Source organism: Corvus brachyrhynchos, unplaced genomic scaffold (genome assembly GCF_000691975.1).
Source record: "Corvus brachyrhynchos isolate BGI_N302 unplaced genomic scaffold, ASM69197v1 scaffold152, whole genome shotgun sequence".
In the NCBI taxonomy this organism is placed as follows: Eukaryota; Metazoa; Chordata; class Aves; order Passeriformes; family Corvidae; genus Corvus; species Corvus brachyrhynchos.
Genome location: NW_008237447.1, coordinates 1,103,058 through 1,120,861, shown reverse-complemented (window position 1 = coordinate 1,120,861; position 17,804 = coordinate 1,103,058). Strand labels below are relative to the sequence as shown.

Genomic DNA, 17,804 nt, shown 5'->3' with positions numbered 1-17,804 from the left:
TCCTCCATTTTCAAAATAAGTTAATAACATTTACATTCGTGGGAAGGTGAAATGGGGGATGGGAAAGGAAAGAAAATACAGCCCAGTGTACGTTCAAGAAGTGCTGCAGTTTTAATAGCTCTTTGCCACCAAGTTTTCTTTTTTGTACCACATCTCTCCCTGAAAGATGAGAAATGTCTTCTCGCTGTGGTGAAGGCTCATTTTGATGAAAGTGGAATGGCTTTTTATCATCTGGTACTGGAAGGAGTAGCTGGGGGCCCAGGACAGAGGGGAAATATTTTGATTATGTGCAAGACCTCTAATAGCCGTCCTCAGATTTTTTTCTTTCACATTGCTAATTCTTCCATTCCAAGAGCTGGTTACTGCTAATAGCAGACCACCTCCATTTCTCACATAAATAAGAAAGAAACAAAATAGTAACAAGAAGAAAATACTTTTGACAGTAATTCTGTTCCTGTCATTGCCAGAAGAAAGTAAATAGAGCCACAAAGCTTCACCTCCCTTGAGCTTGTTTACATTTCTATCCACTTTTCTTCCTCTACAGGCCCACAGGCCTTTTTTAGAATAAAGTCCTACTACAGTTCTTAATTCTCCCCTGGTCTCTGTCTCCTACTGGCAGTTTTCTCTTGCCCTTCTTTTTTTTTTTCAGCATACACTCTTACAAAGCCTACTGGGATACAGTTGTTTCTAAATTCTACATTTATTTTATGGATCTTCAGGTGCAATCTGTTGCATGCATGTAGAATTCACTAAACCAGTCATTATTTCTGCAGAAATTGATCCTAAAAATGCCGAAAAGATACCCTTTTTACATAATATCCCTTCTAAAAAGGGTATTACAGAATTTGCTTGATGTACTATCTATTAATAAAATTCCATGCTTATCAAGGCATTCTTTTGCTATGCTTAAACGTTTGAAATAAAAGACTGGAAATGGCTTGCATGAAGATAAACCTGTCTGAAAACAATGCTGTTTTTTTCTGCTGAGGATTAATTATCCTGAAAATCTGCAGAGCCTCCATTGTGAAAATCACTAATCCCTCTAAAATAATGATTTGTAGTGACCCTCCAGAAGCAACTGAAGCTGCTCAATTTAATAATAAAATCGTCTCTGCCATCCACAGTTTTGTCAAACTGGGAAATAAAAACTACAGCTTTGCTCTGGTTACTCTTTTTTTAAAGTGAATTTGATGCTGTTGTCTGATGGTCAGCCAGAGATTGAAAATCTCAGTGTAGCAGGGAGAAAGCTGTGGTGCAGACACAGAGGTGGATGAATTGCTTTCCTATTCTGGCTGGTTTAGGAACCTTTTCAAATCTTACTGAAATTATGTTTTTTTTAAAACATCCTCTTGTGGCAAAACAAATTGAAGGGATGAAGAAATCACAGTTCCTAGCAGCCTGTTCCCAATAGCTAATTATTCCTGTTTCTAGTGGAGATGATTTTTAATCACACACACAGATGTTCCCAGAAACCAGGAAGGATTAGACCAGACTGAGGCCAGTAGGTATCTCGTGGGGTGTGTTAGTTACAACAATATAAAAGTGCTCCAGATTAGAGAATTGAACAGCACACTGATCAGGGCTGCATACATGGGCAGTATTTAGTGTCTTTACTGTGTACTTACATTTGTTGCCAAAATAGAGTCAGAATAGGAAGGAAATACTTGCAGCTGCTCTGATCTGTTAGTAATGGGTCAGGGCTGTGGTAGGGGATGTGCTTTAGTAATTCTCTGTGGTGAATGCTAGACTGGACAGTGTTTTCTCATTGAGCATCATGAGTAAGGTCTTTAGTCTCTAACAGGAATCTCTTCTCAAGGAGTCCATTTCACAGTTCTAGAATTTCTACCTAATCAGGAGCAAATTTAATTGTAACAGTTCCCTTTTTATTTAATTCACTTTAGAATCATTCACTCTATTTCTCCTGGCCATGGCTTTTGATCTCTTTTATGCCATTCATGGTTTTATAAATATTACTTGGTGCAGTACAAGCTGCCCTTTCAAAGAATCAAGTGTCTCTGTGTATTTACGGATAAGTGGCACTTTGGTTTGTGTGCATGCAACCAACATAACCCTAAGCTGCCACTGATTTCTAGTTCTTTGTATCAGGTCCTTTGTATCTGCCCAGAGGAGTTGGACTATTGAAGGAAATTTTGCTCACACTGGAATAGTGTTTGTTTGGGTAAGAAATTGTCCGTAATTTTTGAAATGTCAAGAAATACTAGAACTGCTATCCTCACATTTGGAGCAGCTGTCACTAAGAAAAGCCTTTTCCTGACTAAACGTGCCACATGGCTTAGAAAGTCAGATGTCTGATTCTGGGATATGATTTGTGGGTAGCGCCTTGTTTGCTTTGAAGAATGTTGATGGGAGACATTTAACTTTATTTTCTTTAGGTTTGTCCTTGACTCAGGAACTGGTAAAACCTTTCTTGATATTGAGAGCTGCTCCGCTCTCCTCCTGTTCCATCCACATAATTCAACATAAATTGTTGTTTGCATTTAAATGATGTGTGAATGCCTTTTGTGAGTGATGCTCACATCAGGTATAAATACCACAGTGATTTCTATTTTGACTAAAGCCATGTTTAGTTTACAAGATTTCAGTGGAATACAGGAAAGATGACTCCACTCAGATTACAACCAGACACTTTTGTCCCAGTGTTTGGTACAAGTTGGTATGTAGTGTAAGTAAACTCTTTGTGTGGTGTGATCAAGACAAAGCAAGAAGTGGGCAAAACTAGTTTAGGAGAGGCATAGAAGCTTTTATTGTGTTGTGTGAAGGTGTCTGGCTGAATATATTCATTGATAGTCTTGTGCATCAGCCTCTAGGGCAGCTGTCTGTGCTGTCTGTATTCTCCAAAAGAAGCAGCATTTTCCAAAGTGCTGCCTGGTGTTTTACTAACAAACTTTGCTGTCTGGCATCCTGAATCTGATTTTGGGCTTTGGCCAAGAGGCTGAGGGAGGCATTCCTCTCAGAGAACGATTTCTGAGCTGAAGAGCCTGTCTTCTTGTCAGTGCCTAAATATTTTCTGGTGTGCCCTGCTAACTCTGAGCACATGTCACCTTGCTTTTCCATGCATGATCCATCTTCATCTGTTCTGTGCAGGGACAGCCTCTCCATTAAAAAAAGACAAGTAAAATCAAGAGATTACAGAGCCAGATTTAAAAATACCACTAAAATAGTTCAAGATCTTTACTGGTAAGAAGTGGAGGCAGCTGTGTAATCCTCGACGGCTGCTATTTTAAGGATAATTCCAAAAAGGGACACAGTACCGTGGCTGGTTATCACAAGAGTGATGCTCCTGAACTATTTTGGCTTGACAGGGCTAAAAGGAAAAGACAAGAAAAAGACAGGTTAGAAAAGCTATTGCTGTTCAGACTTCCTTGTATTTGTGTTTTTAACGGGTTATTTTAAATGCGTACTGCAAAAATATTTTAACTGGCTATTTTTAACAAAAGTTATTGGAATCCCCAGTAATTACTACTGATTTTCATGCCAAATGCAGAATATTCTTGGGGTGGTGGTGTGTATATGCATAGATGCATACTCCTGTCTTCTTCCCCTGTAAGGAAGTGATTAATCAATTAGTGGAATGATGTGCTTGCTGAAAATCTCCCAGGTACATAACCCATGTAGAACTAGATCCTTCATTCTAAATATTTCACACTGAAAAGAGTAGAAATAATTTCATATTTTGCTGTAATTTTTAATTGATTTGGAGTAACTTCCTCCTTGAAATGCACTCAGTAAATACACAACATGGTGACAGAACATGGTTAGTGTGTGTACAGCTCTTCCCTTGTGAGGTAGTGACCAAGCAATCCTTTTTCGTCGTAAGCAGCTATACCAAACCTTAAATAGTTCAGTAACTAAAGATAGTAAGAGTCATAATATATATGTTGTTTGTGAATAGCACTGAAAGTGGTAAGAAAGCTTTGCAATCTTTGATGTATTTCATGTATTTACTCAGCTTTTTCCTGTCGTGGATCTGAATAGCACTCCAAGGGGGTCATTAGCTTTGGCAGCACAAGGACACTGGCACTGCTGGCCAGACTGCAGTGCCAATAGCAACTGGTCTGGCTGCAAAAAGAAGATTTTGTGCTTATTTTCACAACTGTTTAGCATCAGGTTTTACTTTGTTGCCTTTCATCATTCAGTGTTCTGAGGTGGAGAGACTGCAGTAAATGCTGGGATGGAGTACTCTCTGTTAGGTTGCTGGTGCTGCACAGTCTTCCCTTTAAAAATAGGGATTTAAGCTCCTCATCCCTTTTTCTGTTCCCATGCAGGGTCACCAATACCTGTAGGCATTGATGTGCAGGTGGAGAGCATTGACAGCATATCCGAAGTTGACATGGTGAGTAGAACTGGAATAAGGGATTTCAGTAAAAATACAAGGGGTTCAGAAACATCCAGATGGATGATAGAGAGTAATGTAGTTAAAGAAAGCAAACCCTAAAGAGCACATCCTTGCCTTGAAGCATGCGTTTAAACTAGTAAGTGTTGAATTTGTTCCTGGGCCAGATGAACAGTTCAGAGTGGGCAGTGGTCTGGTTTGAAAACTCCAACTATTCAGTAAACACCCTGGGTTTCCACAGGAGTTTTAGTACTCTGCACCTTACACGATGAGGCTTCATGTCCTTTGCTTCTTTTTGCTTATGCAAATCTGAATATTCCATAATTGTGGTGTGGGTGCAGCTGTGATTGTAACAAATAGAAAGAGAAACATCAGTTCCAGAAGTGGTCCTGGGAAGGAGACACACCCCACTGCAATTAGGGCCTGTAGCACTGGAAGGCAGGCGGTTCATTCCTCAGCCCAAATTGTCACTAATAATGTCAGTATGAACTCCTGCATTCCTTTACAAACCTACCCAAATCATAAAATCATATTACAGGGCCATAAAATCATATCACAGGGGAAGATCTAAGTCTCTTCACAGTATTCTTATCAGAAGCAATTGTTCTACTGAGATAAATGATGTCTGCCTAATAACACAAAATTTATATAGGTGAACACACAGCAGTCAGGGTGTGCAGAAGCTCACATTGAGTTTGCAGCATCCTCTCTGTCTCTTCCCACATGTGTATTTGCAGTCGTGATGTTTCTCTAAATAGGATCATAAAATATTTGTAATAGTCTTTCATATTTAAAAAAAAAATTGTAGTTGTTGTAGTTAGTGTAAAATCTAATTGGTTACTCTTATGAAATTTGTCATATTGTTTCTTTATGATGCATTTAATTCACAAATGTGCAGATTTAACCTCTGTACAATATTTGTACAAAATGTACAAATTTATGAATTTTAAAAATTGACCAAGTGCTCATGAAGAACTCAAATTAATCCCTTTGTAAAGGAATCATAAAGGAACCACAGTCCATTCTTGGAAAAGGTTGTGAAGATTTCCAGAGGAGACTTTTTTTTCCATTTATCTTTGGTTGGTTTTAAAGCTTCTTTATCACTGCACAGCTGGCACAGTCCAGAAGACTACTGAAATATGTAGAATTTTTATCTGAGGATAAATGAAGTCTGAACCTCAGACTGAGACACCAGGGACAAGGCAAACAACCACTGTCTCAGCAATATTCACATTCAAACTCAATGAGTGGTGCTTGGTTCCTCTCATTAACGATCTTTCAGATAATGTCCAGACAAGAAATTGATCCTTTGCATGAATTGATCAATTTGTAGTATTTTCTGTTGCACTTGACTAAAACAAGCATTGTCTCCTTTTATTTTTAATGAAACAAAGGACTTCACAATGACTTTGTATCTCAGACACTACTGGAAGGATGAGAGACTCTCATTCCGTAGCAACAAAAACAAAAGCATGACCTTTGATGGGCGGCTGATAAAAAAGATCTGGGTACCTGATGTGTTTTTTGTGCACTCCAAAAGATCTTTCATCCATGATACAACTGTGGAAAACATCATGCTGCGAGTGTACCCTGATGGCAATGTCCTCTTCAGTCTGAGGTGAGGAAATACCCTTCCCTAAGAAAATCCATGACTGCAATTGTCATGTCTTGGCTGTAATTGAAATTACTGGCAATACTTGCAGTTAAGATTCTCATACTGTACTGGCATTAATCCCCTGGCAGCACATAATGGGAAATTGGTGACCAGTGTGCCAGTGGAAAAAGAAATTTTGGATTGACAACATATTTTTTCTGTCATTCAGATATTGTTTCCTGTCGAGGGAGTTTATCAAGTGTTAATTCCTTGCCAGTGGCTCTAGCAGTATTGCTACTGAGTACAGTAAAGCAAAAATTATTAGCAAAGGAAAAACCATGGGTTTGGTTGTTTTTTGTTTTTTGTTTTTTTTTTAACCTGAATCTTTAAAAACTGTTTTAGGTATTTTCAGCCTGGCTTAACAGTAAACATGCCAGTGATACAAACCAGGGCTCTAGATAGGCAGAGAGCAGATTCTTGGTGCTGATACCAGCAGTGTTGTGAGACTGAAAGGAACTGAAGAGTGAAACAGCAATTCCAGGACTGGAATAGCAAGGTCATTAATGTGTCTTCCTTCCATCTGCATGTTACTGCTTTGCTTCATGAAGGAGATTTGGATGATGTGGCAGAAATAGTTTTAATGGAGGAATTTTCCCCCTAGGGTAAGCAATCTGAGGTCTGTGCATTGCAGAAATCCAGTTTGTTACTAAGTAGCCCTGTGCACAGAGGTGATATTTCATCCAATCTGGACAGTCTGAAGATTTATGGAAGCATTTGAGATTGTGGCTGTCTAATAATTGTTCCAACAATTAATGAATTTATCTCCTGTCTCCTGAGGACATGCAGAAATCCTCACAACAGCAGCTGTACACCACTTTAAAGTAGTGTATGTTCAAGAATCACACTAACAGTAAGGAACAATGAGGTCAAGTGTGCATTTTATTGCTTTATTCATTTCCATGATTCTTGAGAGGAAGGGATCAGAGGAACTATCCCCTTACACTAAGGCTTATATCAGTGATTCTCCAAGTGAGAAGTAGGGAATGTTCCTTAGATGTTCCTTAAAACACCCTTTTTTGTATTGCCAGTTTTACATCCAGTAAGTAGCTTATATTCCAAATATTTACATGCTATAAATCTGCATATTTCACCGTTTTTCTTCAGTGCCTGGCATCCAGGATTTTTTAGAAGCAAAGTGAAACAAAAAATCTTGATCTGTTGCTAAAATAGTCTTTCTTTTCTTCTTGTTCCCCTGGTCCTCTAGTCATTGTGCATGTCCCACTCTTAGGATCTCATTTCAAGCCAGTAAAGTCTTACACTTGTAAAAATTCAGCTACAGTCTGGTTACTGATCACAAGTTTTCAAAGGGCACTTGTATAACCCTCACTGAAATTCCTGTAGGATTCCATTTGGGGAAAACTGAAAAAAATGAACTAAACCATCAAATGCCATGGAAGCTGTGACGAGAGAGGGAAGTCTGGCAATATTTACCATATTTAAGTTGCTGCCCCTGGGAAGTTTGATTTTTTCTTTTTGTTTTTTATTGAATACAAAGGGGTATTTGTCCTCTAAACATTTGTGAAAAAGCAGGTGGAATGCAAAATAGTCTTTGCCTGGATTTCCTTAAGCTTTTTGCAATATAAAGCATTTCATTTAAGAGGAGAGTAAGCTTGCAGAAATTGCAGCTAATCTCTTCTTGCAATTAAATACTATAACTATTCTAGCTGGGAAAACAGCACTTGGAATAATATTTGCTCTAATCTATAATATTGTCTACTTCAGTCTATGAGAAATCCAGTCAAGAAATGCGAACTCCCTTTGTTAATCTTCGTAAGTGTAAACCTTCAAAGCAAAATGCATGAAAGGCTAATGAAGGATCAGGCCAAATTTAGGCTTTAAAAATCAAAGGTAATGTACTTAATAATAAAGACTATTTATGTTTTTTTTAAAAAAGTTGATCTCTTAGTGATTTAACTTTATCTCACCATCTTGAAGCTATTTTAGAAGCATCTAAAAGGGCAGAAAACCTCAATCAATAGGATTCTAAACAGCAGATTGGTTGGGGATCTCACTAAAGTGTGTGCACAGCTAAGAAAGTCTGAAATTTTTCATTCTGTTTCTGTTTTTCTGTTCCCTTCTGCAGAATAACAGTTTCTGCTATGTGCTTCATGGATTTCAGTAGGTTTCCTCTGGACACACAGAACTGTTCTTTAGAACTGGAAAGCTGTAAGTTTAATTTTGAATTGTTCTTCACATGTGCATTCTTACCAGCATTCCTTCTTGTGAATAATACACTTATTTTGATGTGTGACCTGAACCCTTCAGCATGTACATATTGAACTGTAGGCAATTTGGGATCTTTCTGGAACTCAGTGAGCTTTGGGAAGGTAGAAAAACCATGATGCACCCTGCTTTATTTCCAGTCGCTTGTAATTCCAAGGCCTAAATCTAAAAATCTGTCAAAAAGCATGAGGGTTTTTTCCTGAGAAAAAACCTGCAAATTACAAGTAAAATAAAATGTCAATATTTGACTTGTTGGAAAAATGAAAATGGGTGCTTGTGTTACTGTGAAACATCTACTTTTTCATCCCTGCCTCTGTTGTAAGCTGCTGGCAGGGCACAGGATGGGGCTGAACTTGGAACAAGATGGAACATAGTCTTTGCAAACTTCTTTCATGTCAACAAACTGACAAACTAGGGTGAAAAAAAAGTCTCCTTAGGGTTTTCCCAGATTGGTTGAGTGGTCTCCTATCCCTAAGAAAGGAAAGAGGAAGTGATTTACCTGAGTAACTTCATAACTTCAGTTTCTGCTTTCTCACAGATGCATACAATGAAGATGATCTGATGTTGTACTGGAAACATGGCAACAAGTCCCTGAGCACAGATGAGCAGATCTCCCTCTCCCAGTTCTTCATCGAGGAATTCAGTGCTTCCAGTGGACTTGCTTTTTACAGCAGTACTGGTATAGTAAGCCCCTCTCCTTAGAAGAGAGAAGCACAGGATAAAATCATGCAGAATGTCTTTCACATTCAAATTCTTGGCTAGTAAATGACTGTGGCTGCTGAGAGATCAGTTAACATGAGGTCTTGTGAGTCTGGGGCCTTGGTTCTCTTTGCATTACCAATGTGAAACTTTATTTTAGGAAAGAAAGGCCATAATAATACTTGTGACTTCATATCTGACATTAAGAACCTGTAAAAAAAATGCACAAAAACCAAATACATGCTGTTATGAGCTCTTGCAAAATTGTGGCGCTTCTCTGAAAGCCATTGGAGTATTGAATTTACAGGAATCTTTATGCCCTGGCTATATAGAAAAGCTTGAAAATGGAAATCCTAAAGGGTCAGATATTAGAAAGCAAAAATATGAATTCCAGTGTGTTTTACTGGCTAAAATATCCTCATTTTTGGAGCTGTGTAATGTCACTAAAAGTCTGCTAACTGGATGATTTTCTTATGAGACCATTTATTACCTATTCAGGTCTAATTCATGATTTGCTTAATTTTCCTTGTTTATACATAGAGTTGCAGGGAAAGCATCCCTTTATGTCAGTGCTACATAGTTTAAATTCAGGTTAATCTGCCCCAGACAGGCTTTTATTTCTCCCTGTAGATCTTGCTCTATTCTTTCTGGCAAGCGGCACAAGGCTTTAGGAGTTTATTGTAGTCTCGATTTCATGCAAGGTGGGTTTTGTTTTTCTTGTAGCTTTACATGCAGTTATAGATTCTGGGATACTTCTCTATGTAAGTAGTCTAACCATATGTTTTTAACCAGAGAAAACAGCACTCTTGCTGTTGTACTTTACAGTCTGAGTCAATTCATTTCAGTTTGGATATTGCCCTTTATATCAGAACAGATGAATAAAAGAGAAATTACTCCATTTAATATGATGAAGTGCACAACACTTTGGAAAAGGTGGCCTTTAAGGAAAGCAGCAGATCGATTTATTTGGTGTATTTTATTTAAATGTTATTTTCTTTTTGCATTCAAAAAAGCGCCATTCAAATTTGCAGTGGCTGATACTGAATGCAGAAGTTCTAATTTAAATTATGATGCAGCCTAAGAATTGAGGAATTCACAGCTTGATAAGGTTCTTCACCCTTATCTCCTGCTCCTGTGTGAGCTAAGAACAGAGCTCCATCTTTCAAGAGCCACTGTCAGGTGAAAGGAGGGCAAGTGATACCCTGCTATCATAACTGTGCCTTGTTGAGAGCTACATCAAATTTGTCCTTGTTGTAAGAAGGAGACTGGGATATTTTCTATCAAACTGGGTTCCAGGAGCTCAGCTGGCTTCTTTCTGCCTTGCTATTTTCATCAAAAAACACTCATGCAAGCAAATAGAGCCTTGTGTGCAGCAGTGCACCCTCACAGTGCCCCTGCACCCAGGGCTTTGCAACACCCTCACAGCATCTTTGACTCTGCAAAGTGTAACTGCTTAACTCTTAACATGCAGAGGTTCTGAGGGTGAGCTTATTCAGCAGCGTAAAGGCGAAAGGGAAGACTTTCTTTGAGTCACAGGGACCACTGGGAGGTACCTGAATAATGCTTGTAGCACATCTTAATCAGAATGCTGTGCTTTGTAGACTTACACTTGTCTTTGGCTTTGAGATTTTGTTTTGCTCAGGAGGTTCCACTTCCTCTTGCTCTTTTATTTTGCTTTTTGTTGGAAGAAAAATTACCCTCCAAGTAAATAATAGTGGAGAACAATCAGCACCACTCTAGTGGGAGTCATCATTCCCACAAAGCAGCTTTCTGCATTTCAGGTTCTGCATATCCTTTCCTGTGAATCTCAGTGAACAACACCTGTAGCGTTTAGGCTTTTGGAGTTCCTGGACCTCCGGAAGAGCAACAATTTAAATCCATTTTAGAGACAATAATCTTTAAAACAAAAGACCTTCTCCACAACTGAAAACACAATGGAGTGTTTAATATTATTTGGGGTTCATTTTGATATGTTCTTTTCTATAGAGTCACTCGTTGTGATGGCAGGACTGCTCCAGCACAGGCTCACGGATGCTTCTGTCTGTCCTGGACAGGCAGATGCTGTGCAGCCACCCAGTTTTGCCTTTTTACCTCACTGTAACCTGGTTTCCCTGCCATGACAGGAGGTACAGCACAGATGCAGTGCTGCACAGGCAGAGCACGCCCCACAATTCACTAGATGGCACCCTGTCCTCTGAAGTGAGCTCTGGGCCGGCAGGCAGGCAGGCGGCTCCGACCGGAAAAAAAGAAGGAAGGGCTGTTTCTTCTCAGGTATTTGCAGCAGGCTGCTTTTTAGGCAAGGCAGGGTGTTGGCATCATTGGACAATTGTCTCCTGTCTGTATTCTTCTGGCAGTTTCACTTGAAGTCTGTTTAATTTCTTCAATTTCCCAAGCTCAGTTATAACAGAGTATTTTATACATGCAGCCATGACCCTTCACTCCCATAAATGAGGGAGGATGGACAGTTCGTAAAGCACTGTGTAAAACTAAGGTGGTGGCAAGATTTCTGAGGCATTTACTACTCCTGCTGTGGATACACCACTCCTGCCAGAAGGAGGGGCCAGCGAGCAGCTCACAAATAACACAGCTCTCTTCTCGCCTAACCTGTTCCTCTCCCTTTTTTTCCAACAGGTTGGTACAATCGACTTTTTATCAACTTTGCACTTCGCAGACATATTTTCTTTTTTGTTCTACAATCCTATTTCCCAGCCATGCTGATGGTGATGCTGTCTTGGGTTTCCTTTTGGATTGATAGAAGAGCTGTTCCTGCCAGGGTGTCACTAGGTAAATCCTTACTGTATAGTCTTTGGGGAGTATAGAATGGAGAGGGGAGGGTTTGGAGGTACTTTAGCTTCTTATTTACACAGGACACGAGCAAGAATATCAGGTAATTGCCTGAACAGCACTGTTATTAGAACTGTTACCTGCAGTCAATCTCTACATTTGGAAAGGGGATGTTTTTTCAGACTGGCTTTGCTATAGTTGAAAACAGCTCACACACCACAGAAGCAAAAAAAGGGATGATTCTGCAGCTTTCCTGATGTAGAATTTTACTTAATTTCAAAACCTGGTTTTGCCTTCCCTCTTCCCAGCAAAGTAACAAGTTGTAGCAGGCAGTCAGATCCCTCCCCAAATCCATGGATTGTGAGGTGTAGCACAATCTATGCAGAAGCTCTGCAGCTCTTCTTTTTCTCAAGAAACATTTGTTATCTTCCTACCAAGTTGGAGACAGTGTGGCAAAGCCTTTCTTGTCGGGCACCTTGGAGGTGTTTGCTTTGGTGTCCCATCTGTGCAGGGCACACAATCTTTGGTGGAAGCCAAAGATTAGGTTGGGCAACTTTCTGCTCTTGCAGTTTTAGTTCTGAACACCTCATCTTAGGAGAAAAGGACCCACTACAGTGGTTTTTACAGAAGTTTATTTTTTTTCTCAGTGGTGAATCAGTGGATGCCACTTCAAGACTCTCTTTGTTGTGAATATAATGCTGATGGCCTTGGAATGAGTACATTTTTCCAAAAATTAGGATCGCTGAAGATCTGATGGGAATTTGTTAAGATATCTGATGCAACCATAATGCACCTGAGTCCTGTAACTCTCATTTTAAAATAAGGAAGCTCCCGTTCCTTCTTCTCACTGATGCTGGTCCCAGAAGCCAACTGTATGTTGACATAGTTCTTAGACAAAAGCCGTCAGTTTTCTCTAACTATATCAATCTAGAAAAAACAGGACTAAGGTCCCTTTCTATTGGCACAGTCTAAAGCTATTAATTCATGAGATATAAATCTATTTGTTAATCTGAAAACAAATTATGGTACCTCCTAGCTACTTTTATTAATGCATCTACCAATTTCTTTTATTTAGAAGAAATTTAAGTTAATCTTTAAAAATAACTTTTTAATTCTCAGTAGGCCATTTTTAATGCTGTCAAGATAGTTTTGCTGATCATGTTCTTTATGTATGGATTTCTGCAGAAGGTTATGCATCAGGAGTTCTATGAATAAAGCACATTTCATTAGCATAATCATACATAATTTATAGCAAACCTTAACAACAACGTTTAATAAGCCTAGCTCTTGGCCTAGAGTATATGTATATTAAATAAATTGATTTCCTCTTATATGGTGTATTTCAAACTCCATCCTTCAACCTAAGGAGCCTGCAGAGAGGGAGGGGGAAAACTCTTGTGTTTTCCAGTGGGCTTGAATTAGTGTAGAACTGGAGAAGGGCTACAGAGACCCAGCTGACAGTGCTGTCTTACAGATGTCAAGACGTTTTCACTTCCAGAGTTACACTGATTTCTTTAAAAGCAGGGCCTGAGTTGGGTGTTGGTTTTTTTTCCTGAGCCAGAGCAAACCAAAATGAGATGAATAGCCGATGTAAGAGCAGAGATTGAAAAGATGAGGGTGAAATTCTGGTCACACTGAGGCAAACAGTAATTTTTTCTTCATTTCAGTGGCTGTAACATTTTTATGCTAGATTGTTTTTAGAGAGCCATGGAGTAATGACAGAGGCATACAGGCTGATATATGTTCTCGAGAAGTACAATTTGAGAAAAGGTTGGGAGGGGAAATGGTGATCGTTTAGTGATTCTCCTGGACAAGAAAATGTGCAGTGGTGACCCTGGCTCTGGGAGGTGAGGGACGACCACAAACCTGCTTTCACTTCTGTGGCTGTGCCCAAAGCTGCCACAGGAAAGTGTTCCTTACGCTGCTCAGTGGCCATTCTGAGCAGAGAGATGATTTACAGCCCTCAGTGTTGTGTGTGATGGGTCCTTCATGGTTCACTTTTCAGAGCCTGTGTGAGGAAGTTAAAGGGGGTGTCAATCACATGCCCTCACAAAGCTGTGCTGTCCAAGCAGTGGTGATGAGCTAAACAGAACCAGCTGGCCAGTGCTGTGATAACCTCTCTTTTCACTCTGGCAGGTATAACTACAGTGCTGACAATGTCGACCATCATGACAGGAGTAAGTGCCTCAATGCCTCAAGTGTCTTACATAAAGGCTGTGGATGTGTATTTATGGATCAGCTTCCTTTTTGTCTTCCTGTCAGTCATCGAGTATGCAGCAGTGAACTATCTCACCACGATTGAAGAGAGAAAACAACTCAAAAAAAGGGGCAAGGTACAACCCTCAGTGTTTTGTTGCCTTCTGAAAGCATCTTGGAAGCTACAGAGTAATGGTGATACACCTCTGTGATAACAGTGATAACAGAACAGTAACAATCTCTGTCTCCACTCTGTATCTCACTTGTTTTTTTTTTCCACTTGGATGAAGGGACACAAAGTGTCATCTTCTCTGAGATCCTGAGAAGGTCCGTGCTTTCTCTCCCTTTTCTTGTGGCACAGGTTAGGGATATGTTTTTGCCCCCTTTTTTCCCCCTCAGGGGAATATAACCTTCCTTCTATTTTCAAATACTTACCAATCAAGGTATTTTTCCTGTCTCTAAAATAGACCTCAGCATGCCCTCATATGATATTCCTCCTTGTTTCCTGTTTCTTTTTTGTCCCAAGACCAGGGTAATGGCAAGGTCATTTTTAGAAAAGTGTGCCTGAAGCAGAAATAGACACAAGTTAAACATCTGCTTTCTGTGAAGCTCTCACTTAAAACCTTTGCTTGAAGAGTATCCCCTGTGTAAACTCATTTGCTGGAATATCATGAGGGGAAGAACACAGAAAGGATGCATATGTTGCTCACATGATCTGATAATCCCATCAAAAACCTACTCCCAGAAATGTTTGAAGTCATTTCCCACAACTCCAGCAACACAGACCTACAGGAGAGAGTTTGATTCTTCTGTTTCAGAAGCTGAGGCACGTACTGCCAGCCAGCAGCTGGCAATAATCAGGCAGACAAGTGTGTTTTATGACATTTGATGACATTTCCTTGCTCGTGTCCTGCTCAAGGGGGCAGGCCCTACAGAGAGCCATACTGTGAGACAGCCCTGTTCTCCACATGCTCTCCACAGAGAGAACAACACTGAAAGGAAAGCTTTCTTTATTTTCTGTTTTATTCATTTGTGATTTGCCAAAATGGCTCCTGCTAGACACAGAGTAACTCTCCTTTGTTGCCAGGCTTCAGGAATGTACAGCATGGACGCAGTGCAAGCAATGGCTTTCGACGGCTGCTTCCACGACACGGATGTGGACATGGACCTGACTCCCTTCCCAGACCCCTGTGAGGAGAATGAGACCAGGACAAGTCAAACCAACATCTCCAATGCAGACACACCTCGCTTGAGGAGGAAGAGATCTCTGAAGGGAAACGTGGGCAGGATTATTTTACAGAACAATCATGTTATTGACACCTATTCCAGGATTATATTTCCCAGTGTATATATTGTGTTCAACTTTTTTTACTGGGGTTTGTACATGTGAACAAAAATGCTTATAAGCTAGACATTATTTTGTGAATGAGTGTTGCATCATACTTTGAAAATAATGCAACAGCAGTAGAGGAAAAGGTTAAAATTTTCCAAAAGAGATTTCTGCATCAAACCTGGGCTGGTTTGGTTAGCAGCAAAACTCTTAATGAAAGACTCTCCCATGTGTGGGTTCTTTCCCAGCTGGATTGTGCAGTGCTTCACTGGGGTGATCCCATGCACGGGCTCCACTGCAGTAGCACAAGAGCTGTTTGCTCACTAAGGGAGCCCTTCATCACCCCCTGGACAGACAGCAGCTCCCACCTGAGGTATTGCCCTGTCTCTGTCTGCACTCAGACCCCTCCTCTTGAATCAGCCTCTCTGTTCTTCACCTGTGCTCCGTTTTGGTCAGCAATGGGCGCCAAACGCCTTGGGATAGCCTTGGGATAGCTCCTGTCCTTGTTTCACTTCCTGCATTTCAATTTTCCTGGGCAAACTGTGTGCACCTCAGCAGCCTCTGCCCTCGGATGGTAGCCAGGGGGAAAATTATGGCTTAGCAGTGCAGTAGGGACCAGCGGGAAGCAAGGCTGATGGGGCTTTGTAGATGGTGCATCAACAGCACCTCAGGAAAATCCCTCACCCTTGTCAGCTGTCCATGACTCTCCATGGAGTCTTTTTTTGGAGAAATCTGGCTCACCAGTCCCTGAGGCAGCACAGGAACCACATCCCAGACCCTGTGCACTTGCAGCCACCTCCCAGGTGGATGAGCAGCATCACCAGCACGAGCCATGCCCTTCACATGTCACCCACACACCTCTGCCTCACCTAGACCTGCTATAATCACCTTCTTTCTGCAGAACCCTTTGGTTTAGAAACACAGAAACACAGACTTTGAGACAGATTTTAGATGATTTTGTCAAGAGAACAAACCAACCACGCCTTTGGCTCTTCTGCTTTATGTTGCACGTGAACTTGGGGTTTTGCCTCCCTCCCTCCCCCTTTGGCTTTTGAGATTGAATGTTCCAGTGAGGAGAAGCTGCATCTGCCCCTTGCAGCAGTGATCCCCAGGACAGTTCCAGGATATAAAAGGAAACAGCTGTGCCAAAACAGAGACACATACAGGAAACCTGTCAGTCTCAGATGAATCCTGCATGGAAATATCCTTAGGTTCAGGATAAGGAGGCTGAATTAAGGATGTTCAGGGATACACACAAAAAGTGTTCACAGCTCTAGAAAAGAACCAAAATTACTTTTTCAGCTTTCCCAAATCAGGAGCATTTTCCACTAAATTCCTTGGTTTCATCTGTCATTTAATGAGCTGAGTTTAAACAAGATCAGTTCAAAATGATCATTTGTGGTGGCAAAAAATGTCACAAGGTAAATGCTTGGTCACTGCTTGGTCAAGTTTATTGGTCAAGGAAGTGAGAATAAATCTGGAAGCCTAAATCACTCTTTGGTTTCTTTATTTATTTTATTTACTTACGTAATTTTTTTACTTATTTAATTTACTTATTTTTCTTGCTCCCATCTTGTTTGTTCAGAGCATGGTGGCGTCTGTTACTTTTTCAAAGAGCTGAATTTGTCAAGTTCCCAGTTCCAGAGCTGGAGAAGTGGTGACACGGTGCCTGCTGAGTGACTGAAATCTCACAGAGCGTGTGGGACAGATTGCTGCCAAACAAATGTATCAGAGCTGAGACAGCTTTGATACTTTTCCAGGAAATCCTGTCATGGAAAGCAGAACCCTACCAGGAATGACAATGCTGGGAATGCAAAGCCACAGGACACACAGGCTTTGGCAACAGTAACAGCACAGCAGACCTCAAGCTGAGCGAATGTATAGTGTAGCTGTATATAAAAATAGACCGTCACAGCCTTGTTCCTGCACTGCCATAATGGGGCATCCTGCACAGATGTTCCAGACTGCCTGAGAAGATCCCATCTAGTTGCTCAAGATGTGTGATGTGTCTTCTAAACTTCTCACATGAACTAATATAACATCATTGTTTTCCCAAAAAAATTTTTAATCTGCCTTACAAGAAGTATTTGTTGTGTAGCCAACAGTGAAGCCTCAGCCACCAACCGAAAAAAATACTCCAAGTAAGTTTCCTTTCCTAAATTCCTTGCAGGATTTGCAGCAGCAGAAGCCCTGCAGCACAGCATGCCCAAGCCCTGTGTAGGCTGCCCAGCAAACTGGTCCTCACATGGAGGTGTGGAAGAAAAGAGATTCCTGCCTGCATTTACCTTCCAGGCACATCCTGTACGGGTGCCAGAAAGCTGCAGAGCTTGATTTTGATGTTACTTTCGGCTGTGAATGTAACTATTGGCCAAGGGTTCTCCCCACCCAGGGTACTACAGATCATCCAGTTCAACCCTCCTGCCCTGGGCAGGGATACCTTTAATTTTCCCAGGGTGCTCAGAGCCTCATCCAGCCTGACCCTGAACACTTCCAGAGGTAGGGTCTCCACAAGTTCTCTGGCCAACCTGTTCCAGTGTCTTGCCACTCCCACGGTGACGAATTTT

The 17,804-nt window shown here is 40.8% G+C and overlaps 2 protein-coding genes across 4 annotated transcripts in view; both read left to right on the top strand.

Annotated features, from left to right (window-relative positions):
• GABRR3 (gamma-aminobutyric acid type A receptor rho3 subunit) overlaps positions 1–16,730 on the top strand; it is a 34,876-nt gene extending 18,146 nt beyond the window's left edge. For 2 of the 3 annotated variants that reach the window (XM_008631517.2, XM_017731441.1), the window contains exons 4-10: positions 4,287–4,354; positions 5,749–5,972; positions 8,092–8,174; positions 8,770–8,910; positions 11,562–11,714; positions 13,851–14,047; positions 14,998–16,730. In XM_008631517.2, coding sequence (XP_008629739.1) covers positions 4,287–4,354; positions 5,749–5,972; positions 8,092–8,174; positions 8,770–8,910; positions 11,562–11,714; positions 13,851–14,047; positions 14,998–15,300 — 1,169 coding nt within the window. In that variant the 3' untranslated portion in view covers positions 15,301–16,730. The remainder of the gene's footprint in view (positions 1–4,286; positions 4,355–5,748; positions 5,973–8,091; positions 8,175–8,769; positions 8,911–11,561; positions 11,715–13,850; positions 14,048–14,997) is intronic. The other variant, XR_001861147.1, reaches the window with a different exon arrangement.
• Positions 16,731–16,947: 217 nt separating this feature from the next.
• Positions 16,948–17,804, top strand: part of MINA (MYC induced nuclear antigen) — an 18,851-nt gene continuing 17,994 nt past the window's right edge. The window contains exon 1 of the mRNA XM_017731436.1: positions 16,948–17,381. The gene's annotated coding sequence lies outside the window, so the exon portion shown is untranslated. The remainder of the gene's footprint in view (positions 17,382–17,804) is intronic.